General features: G+C 34.8%; 1 protein-coding gene across 1 annotated transcript; it reads left to right on the forward strand.

Annotated features, from left to right (window-relative positions):
- The first annotated feature begins 102 nt into the window (after positions 1 to 102).
- Positions 103 to 3,413, forward strand: LOC142540311 (uncharacterized). Its single transcript, XM_075646378.1, has 4 exons — positions 103 to 588; positions 729 to 1,747; positions 1,863 to 2,737; positions 2,853 to 3,413. The coding sequence occupies exons 1-4, from the start codon at positions 542 to 544 to the stop codon at positions 3,234 to 3,236; spliced, it is 2,325 nt and encodes a 774-aa protein (XP_075502493.1). The 5' UTR covers positions 103 to 541; the 3' UTR covers positions 3,237 to 3,413.
- The last annotated feature ends 5,685 nt before the right edge of the window (positions 3,414 to 9,098 follow it).

Genomic DNA, 9,098 nt, shown 5'->3' on the forward strand with positions numbered 1-9,098 from the left:
TCATTTTTGGACACATATTTTCTCTTTTTTTATATAAAAACGAACGAATACAACTTGGGGAAACCATAAATATTCTTGAAAGACAAAAATAAATGTCACTGAATATGTGCCTCATGGCCACCTGGTGGTAAACTCAGTGCTTTAAATCCATGTTCCTTGTGGGGCTCTGAGAGTTCCAAGCCAACCTGGAAAGAATACAACTTATATATTATTAATAATATAATCAAAGAAATTCTTGATACTCTGATAAAGATGCTGATGCAGAATTATTTTTTGGTCGTATCAATGGCGACAAAATTACCTGGAATCTTGCTCCTTACATCCAAAGCCGTAAGCAGAATGGGGAAAAAGGTTGTTTGCTAGAGTGGAGTTTTTTAAGGGGGCAGCACTGAAAACCAGGGAAAATAAATATTTTTATTTAGTTTTTGTTTTGTCGGTTTGCTTTTTATCTGCAATTCTGTTATACAGTATACTTTTTTTAAACTGATTTTGCAGTTCTCCCACGTGTAAAGTTCATGCCTTTGGCATTCTCTGATGATTTATGTGGGATGATTTGAGCGAGAAACAGATGGTTCCAGCCTTTTTCAGGTGGGTTCTTTTGCTTAGCTTGTTTCTTGAAAAGCAGAAATTGATTCCCAAAAGGGTTCTTTTGCTCTTAAATTCTTGCCAGAGCCTGAAATTTGTGATGCCAAATGGTCAGAAATAAGAAATAGGATGCTTCAATGCAGTGCCCATCTTCTGGGATTGCTAGTTTGGAGAGTTCAAAGAGAGGAGTTTAATAATAGCGTTAAAACCCAGCTTCTCCATAAGCTGGAGAATGCACAAAAGGAGATTCAAGAATTAAAGAAAAGGCGAAGCGAAGATGCAAAAGCTAATGAAAAAGTTGTGAGCATAATTTCATATAGAGAGCAGAAGTGGTTGGATGACAGAAAGAAACTCAGGCACCAAATCGGCGCATTACTGAATGATTTGAGAGTTCTTGAGAACGACAAGGATAAGGCTATTTCTGAGTTGAACAAGAAATTGGAAGAAAATGAGGTTATTTTGCTGTCGAAGGATAAATCTTTTGACGAACAGCAGCAGAAGAGAGAAGAAGTTGAAGAAAGGCTGCAAAAGGCTGAGATCCTTGTTGAGGAGTTGAGAGAGAACTTTAAGCGTGAAGCTCAACGTCATTCTGGTGAAATTACAAAACATAAAACAGCGTTTATTGAGCTCGTGTCTAACCAAAGACAGCTTGAAGCAGAGATGGGTCGAGCCCTTAAACAAGTTGAAGCAGCAAGAGAAGAGCTTGATTCAGTTTTAGAGCAAAAGGAGCATTCTATATTGATGACTCAAAGATTATCTATGGAATATGTTAAAATGCGTAAAGATTCAGAACAGAAAGATCAGATTTTGTCGGCTATGTTAAGGAAATCTAAATTCGATACGGCTGAGAAGCAAATGCTTTTAAAAGAAGTGACAGAATCAAAGGCCAAGAGAAAGCAGGCGGAGCTCGAAACTGCGAGGTTGAGGGCCGTTTCTGTATCGAAAAATGAGAGAAATTCGTTAAGAAATATGCTGTCTAAGCAATTAAGTTCAAAGTCACATGCATTTTCAGGGAGGGCCATGATGTCTTTAGATGCTGGGAATTTCAGATCTATGAAAAAAGACTACCATCTAGAGTATGAGAAACCTGAGATAAGAAAAGGGCATGAAGTTCTATCCCTGGTATCCGATCCGTATTCAACTGATGGATTGGTGGAAACACGTAAGATCAGTTCTTGATAGTTTGTTCGTTTGATTAGGTTTTATATCGTTCAAATTGTTTAAATTCTAGTTGTTGAGAATTTATTCTAATTAACTTTGCCATTTCGATGTCCTAGAGTCAACATCTGATGTCGAGCACTTGGAGAATTGGGTCAACTATGAGGCAGAAAAGTATAAGATTGCTATTGAGCAAAGGCATTATCTTGAATTAGAAGCTTTTGCGGAACAACTGAGACTCAGAGACGAAAAATTAGAAGCTTTTCGTTGGCGTATGCTAAGCATGGAACTGGAATCAAAGAGGTTACAGTCTCATATTGAAGGGCTAGATCATGATCTTACTCAACTGAAGCAAGAAGAGATGAAGTTGAAAGCCGCACTATTGGACAGGGAAGCTGAATTACATAAACTTAAAGAGCAATTGCAATTGCACTTCAACCCTTCAAATCTTCATAAACTAAATGTCAATCCCTCTATACACGAGGCAGTCGTAGCTCACGACCCCGTTTGGTCGAATGTAAAGGTTATTAAAAGAAAACCAGGACAGAGAAAGCCAGAAATGAAGGCAATAGCCGAAGAAATTTCTATGGAAATGGAAAATGATAAGGCTAATCATATCCCATGTAAAAAACCGCTCAACGATATAGTATTGACACTTCAATCAGGGACCGACATCTTCCAGCAAGAGAGTATCGGGTCTGAGGATGTTGCATGTTCGGAAACATCAACATCAGTAAGCCAAGAATTAAGCAACAAAAGTAACTTGAAAATGGATATTCACGCTCTAGGTGTGTCATACAAGATTAAGAGACTTAAGCAGCAATTACTCATGCTCGAGAGGCTTACAGGAAAACAAGAAAGTAATGAAAATGGTGGAAACAAAAATGGGGTTTGTGGACTGAAGGGATTATATCCTCTTATATCACTCTTGAACAAACAGGTGGATCGATATCAGTCGCTTCAGACCAAAAACGATGATCTTTGTAAGAGAATGGTAAGCTCTAATTCGGACGTATAAGAACAAGAAGTTTATCTTAGTTTTGCCCACTTTACATTGGATTTTTATGAGTTGGTCATCTAATCTTATCCTCTATTCGTATATATTGCAGCATGAGAACAACCTGAATTTGAACATTGGAGTTTCCAACGTTGCTAAAACAGAGGATGAAACCAAAATACTGGAACAGTTTCTCGAGGAAACCTTTCAACTACAGAGATATATTGTTGCGACAGGTCAAAAACTAATGGAAGTCCAAGCCAAGATCGCGTCAGGTTTTGTATGTAATACAGAAGATATTGAAAAGCCTGCAACATTCGACATGAAGCGGTTCGCTGATAGTATTCGAACCCTTTTCCGAGAAGTTCAAAGAGGACTTGAGGTACGGATATCTCGGATGATTGGTGATCTTGAGGGAACCCTTGCATGCAATGGGATCATACATCTGAAAAAATATCTCGGACCTGTTAATAATATGAAGAAGAGGTCAAAGTAGCATGATGTTTAAGGTATTTTATATCTCACATGCTTTAGACCTTTTATATAAATTTGTATAGCTCAAGATCTCGTTTGCAATTTATTTAAGATCATTGATATTTCTTATCAACTTTCTTGAAATGTGCGTTCAACCTCATGATTATTGTGTTTTTAAGTGTGAATGACATTGAAATGCATGAATTTTTGGTTCAACAGTATTCTTCTGAATGATTGTGTTTATGCTACACCTTATGAAATATACTCAGTATAGAACAGCTAGTCGTCGGACTGAACATGTGTTCCAACCACTATACCGATTTGTGTTTCATTTGCACAGCAAAAACAATTCTTTTTGCCAATTATCTTAAAATATAGCTTGAAAAGGGCAATTTATGCCTTTTGTCAGGAATAACCATGTTCTTGAAATTTTGGTTGCTGATCATATGAAGTCCGGCAAAGATAAATTAACTTTTTGGGTGCCTGCTGATGCAAAATTCTTTTACTTGTATGATATGATGTGATGTTTGGAGGACAAATAGAGTTGTGTATATAATAGATCACCTTGATAAGGCATTGATGCCAACTCTAGGCAAAAAGGGTTCTCAACACATGTTATGTTTGGTCCGATCAATGCACAAAAACATGCATTTATACATGCTATTCTTTTGCAATTTTACATTTGAAAATCTGCTTCCAAGTTCCAACTATCTCTATAGGGATTCATGTTTCAAATTTTTTGGACAAGATAACTTTTCGCATTCTTGAGTGAGTGATTTATGTGTATTTGTTTTTTTGCGATTTTGATTTTCTATATTATCGAATTTTAGTCTTATTAGAGTAAGTAGGATATCAAAATTACAAAAAACGGATATACTATATCCAAATTGCAAATTTTTTGATATATTATCATTGTAGAAAATGTGTGAAATACATATTTACATTAGTTGAAACTTTTATCATTAATGATCTTCAATCATTAATGTCGTATGTCTCAATTTGTTCTTAAGAAAATTCGAATGAAAATTAAAAAAATTACACGAAGTTGGTCCACACATAAATAAAATAAGCACATGGTAGCTAAAGATAATAAATAATTCATCATAACAGAAGATTAAAATAATTATAGCAAAACACATGCCCAAAAAACAATGTTTAATATTATTTTGTAAATATATATTTGGTACATCGTGTCTAATCTTTGGATTAAGATATATGAATTTTTTTTATAAATATTATTTTGTCATTATATTTTGGGGAATTTGGCAATATATCTTCAATCATAAATTAACACCAAATAATAATGATAATAATAATTTTATAAGCTAACTCAATAGCTTTTGAGTAATTATACAAAAGTTAAAATTTCAAAATAATCGACCAATTCGAATAATTTCAAATAATTAGCAATTATGAAGACACTACGTACTTTAATTCGGACTATTTTTCTCTATGATATTAAAAAAATTATTATTTTTGAATTTTCATACACCTAGTAAATGTTTTTTTTTAAAAATTAAATGCGATTATAAGATTAAAACATAATTTCGATAATTTATTCAATATAGAGCTCAACTAATTCTCACCCAAGATAAAAATCTCCTCAAGTCACTTTATATTTTATATAAAAAAATTTTAAACAAAACTTCTATTTTAAATCGAACAACTCTTCTAAATTAGAAATAATTTTGTATGAATTATTTAGTATTATCTCATCAATATGTCAAGTGTAATGGAGTTTGAAATTTATTAGATTGTATATTTCAAAAACTAATTGAAATTTAAATTAAAAATAATTATTATGGGAGATATGGCAATGAAATTTTGTTAAAATAAAAATTAAAAGATAACTGTTAATTAAATAAAGATTATTAAATTTATCACATTGACCATTGAATAGCCTCTATAGCATATGTATATGTTCATTAAAAGGTCATTATAATCATTCAAATATCATAAATAGTTGGAGTATCCGTTACAAACTCACGTTTCATTTTATTAGTCATGTGGGGAGCCTTTCCATACTCAAACCAAGTTTAACACAACGCAACCCACCCCCCCCAACCCACCCACCCCTTCAAATCTATATATACACAAGTATAAATATATATATATATATATATATATCTCTTTATCCAAACTTCCAACCAAGCCAAGAGAGCCAATTCAAATGCTGACACCACCACTTCACCAGTCGCTTTCCGTTCCATTCCGGTGGGAGGTGGCGCCGGGGAAGGCAAGGCCAGACAACGCCACTGCGACACCACCATATACCACCTCTGCATGCGGTCCTCCACCTTCCAAAAACGTGGTGGCGAGGCGTTTGGACCTGCCCCCGAGATTGGTGAATGATGATAGCAAGATTACCATAATGTCCTCGCCCGTCACGGTGCGGGACGGGCCATACGTCGGGCGTTCGCTGTCGCTCGCATGCACGTTCTCGTTCAGGAAAGGTGTGGTGGCTGCTTCCCGGGAAGAGGGTGCAAGGCTTAAGAAGAGGGGCGGAGCTAGAAACTCGGGTTCGGGGCGATGGAGGAGCTTCGAGGAGGTACAGCCCCGATGGGTGGGAACAATGCTCCTTCATCTGCTGCTGGTGTTGCCCCTGGTGTTGGCAACACTGCACCCTCGTCATCATCCGCCCCTGAAGGATTTATCTTGCTTACAACTTCCGAGGTTCACGCACAAATTACGTTTGGACTCCAGCAAATTCAGAAGGCACGGGACACTATTACCTCTGCCCTTCGGCAGATTACAGAGGCCAAGACAACCATTGCCTATCACGAAAATCTGATCGCCGCCTATCGACTGCTTCTTGAGGTTATGATTATGGAGATGGAGATACTGTTGTTGAAGATGCTGGAGATACTGCTAAGGATGACACTACTGCATGAGTTTTTATCTCTTTCTTTTCTTTCTTTCTTTCTTTCCTTGCTCTTATGTTTTCTCTCTCATTGCTCTAGTTGCTTAATTCCTGGTGGTTTATGTCTTGCTACCTTGCGCTTGAGTAATACAATTAGATATCCCTTATCTATGTGCTTGAGTAATGAAGTTCGATTTCTCTTGTTTGTGTGTTGTGCGATTGTGTTGACAACACCGTCAACAACACTAATAAATTCAGGTGGAAATACAATTTTGTAACTCAGGGGAGCTATACGCTAAAAACTCAGGGGGAGATTATTTTTGGAAGTTTTGTCCAGAAATGCAAAAAGGGGGAGATTGAAAGGAATATTGTATTCCTATTTAATATACACTTCATTTAAATGAGATATTACGATTTTGTATTTATAGACTGTTCTAAAGTGATTATATGATAAGATATATTCCATATATTTGAATTGAAGACTTATCTCTAAGATTTGATATCTTAGCCAACATAGAGATCAATTCCTAATAAACCGTTTACTTTTCTTGATTATAGGATCTTGAGCACCTATGGAAAGAGATTGAGAAAAGGAAAAGAAAGATATAAAAAGAGAATAAGGAGAGAAGAAGGGAATTGATCACGACCGAGGAAAATAGCATCGCTGCAGGACTCTCCTGGGAGCTGATGGTTTCGATGCAAAGTCGTATGTGTGATTGACTCACGTCACAACCGTGTTGCTAAACGGTGTCTTCAACACTAAGAACAACACTGACGCAGAGTGTTGTTCGAAGAGTGGTTTTCGATTGGTTTCAAGCAATACGTTGTTACATTATGAATCTGGTTTTTATATGATTAGTTTCGATGCATTTTTAGTTCCTTGGTGTGTCAAGGAATCTGGTTTTGTTATTTTTCACTAGGATTGGTTTGGTGTAAACGTCTTTACATATTTTACTAGTGAAATTATTGCCATGAGGTATCGCACAAGTATTCGTACTTGTGCATGATTGAAAGTTTGGTCTCTGCTTAGTTATTAAAATCATACCTGTTTAGTTAACAAATAAATTCCGCTGCAGTGTTGTGCACTGGTGTTGAGAAACACCTATATATAAATTACTGAATATTTTCATTATAATATTTTAATTTCTTGTACGTTTATTAGCAACATCACTTTCATACATTTTTAATTAATATTATTTTTAAAATAAACCCTAGATTCATATCTTGTCATAGTTGAGCTGCATTTTTATTTGCAAGTCGTTTGCTAGTTTAATAAATTAACCAGTGTCGCGTTACATATAATATTAAAGGATAAAATGAGTCTGAGTTATATATTTCACCCAAAGACAAAATCATTTTTTTTAAAAAAAACTAATAAAAGATTTTGAATTTGTATATTTTTAAGGAAAAAATATCCGAATTTGAATTCGCATTATTGTTGTTAAAGTCACTTCAAATATAAAAATACAAGTCCAGTACAAATTACAGTTGGAAAATTGTGAAACCTTGGCCAATTGATTAGTCTTCTCGGGGACCCCCCGCCATTTACGGCACTGATTAAAATAATGAATTCCTAAACCTCTACTTTTTTGAAAAAAAATCAAAACATGGAAAAGTAATCATGTGGTTTGCAACTCTCTATGTTATCACTTCCCTACTTTAAACCATCATAATTATTATCATTATCATATGGTTTTCATTTCGAAATATTTTAAAAAAAAAGTTGAAGTATGGAGTAGACATAAAATTTCAAGCTACTATTCCGACAATACCAAAATAGTATATTTAATGTGCATATTTATCTTCTATAAAAAGTGTGTGATGCACTTTTGAGACAGAGCCATAAATATATCATCTCATTAACCAAGCTCGAGTTGGACCATCCCATTCAAAGAGATTCAAGTAGCGTCATTCTTATGTTTTCATGCAACCGTTGAGAATGCAATCAAAATCTTACAATGAAAATATAATTGGGAGACCATCGATTAATAAAAAAAAATTACATCTTATTAACTCGTTGTCTTCTCATTTTGTTTCATTGCAAAATTTCTCAAGGATGACACGTCTTGTTAGTGGTTTTTCGATTTGTTATCTTGATTCAGTGAGTTGATCGAGTATCAAATGCGTATCGATTATCCGTGATATTTATTGATTTCCAGAATCTCGGCTCAAATGATGATCAACCCACACACAGATGATATATAACATACAACTGCAAAATTAAGAAACATGCACCATGCTTTTACTCGTATAGATGGGGAAAAAATATGAGGAACATGGAGAGATTGTGAGGATCAAGGAGAAGAATGTTGATCGAAATTTTTTATGTGTAAAGGCTTGTGATGTTAACTCTTGTATATTGAATGATCTATAAAGAGTTGGATCTTTCTTCTCGTGTATGTAGGTTATATTGTCGCCGAATCACGTAAAACTTTTTGTCATTTCTTTATTATGCAGTTGTATGTTATACAACGTCTGTGTGTGCGATGATCATCACTTGAGCCCAGATTCTAGAAAACAATAAATATCACGAATAATCGATACACATTTGATAATTGATGAACTCGCTGAAGCAAGATAATAAATCGAGAAACTACTAACAAATGGCGTTATCCGTGGGAAACTTTGCAAAATTTTGCAACAAAAAACAATAGGAAGACCATGAGTTAATAAAATGAAATAATATCTCAAATAATATGAAGTCTTTTGGGTAAAGAGCAAAAGTAAATCAATCTGTGAGATCTTAGACTCAAAGTGGATAATATCATTGTAGAGATACGTGATTTCTTTAGAACAACAACTAACATATTCGATTGATCATCCCATGGAACTATTACAAATGTGGCTTTTGATATTCTAAAAATTATTGGGAGAAATTAGAATGGACGTTAAACAAAAATTATATCAATTGGACAGAATATTTTCTAATTTGGTTCAATATAGGAAGCAAACGTTGAAAGGGTAATGAATGACCGAGTAAACAAACCGTATGAACTCATTAAAAGAGACGAGAGAAGGGAACCT

Source organism: Primulina tabacum, chromosome 1 (assembly GCF_025594145.1).
Source record: "Primulina tabacum isolate GXHZ01 chromosome 1, ASM2559414v2, whole genome shotgun sequence".
Taxonomy (NCBI): domain Eukaryota; kingdom Viridiplantae; phylum Streptophyta; class Magnoliopsida; order Lamiales; family Gesneriaceae; genus Primulina; species Primulina tabacum.

Coding starts and splice junctions, on each gene's coding strand:
- LOC142540311 (XM_075646378.1), top strand. CDS start 542: ATGTGGGATGATTTGAGCGAGAAACAGATGGTTCCAGCCTTTTTCAG. Junction 589..728: donor ATGGTTCCAGCCTTTTTCAG/GTGGGTTCTTTT, acceptor GCTTCAATGCAG/TGCCCATCTTCTGGGATTGC. Junction 1,748..1,862: donor TGATGGATTGGTGGAAACAC/GTAAGATCAGTT, acceptor TCGATGTCCTAG/AGTCAACATCTGATGTCGAG.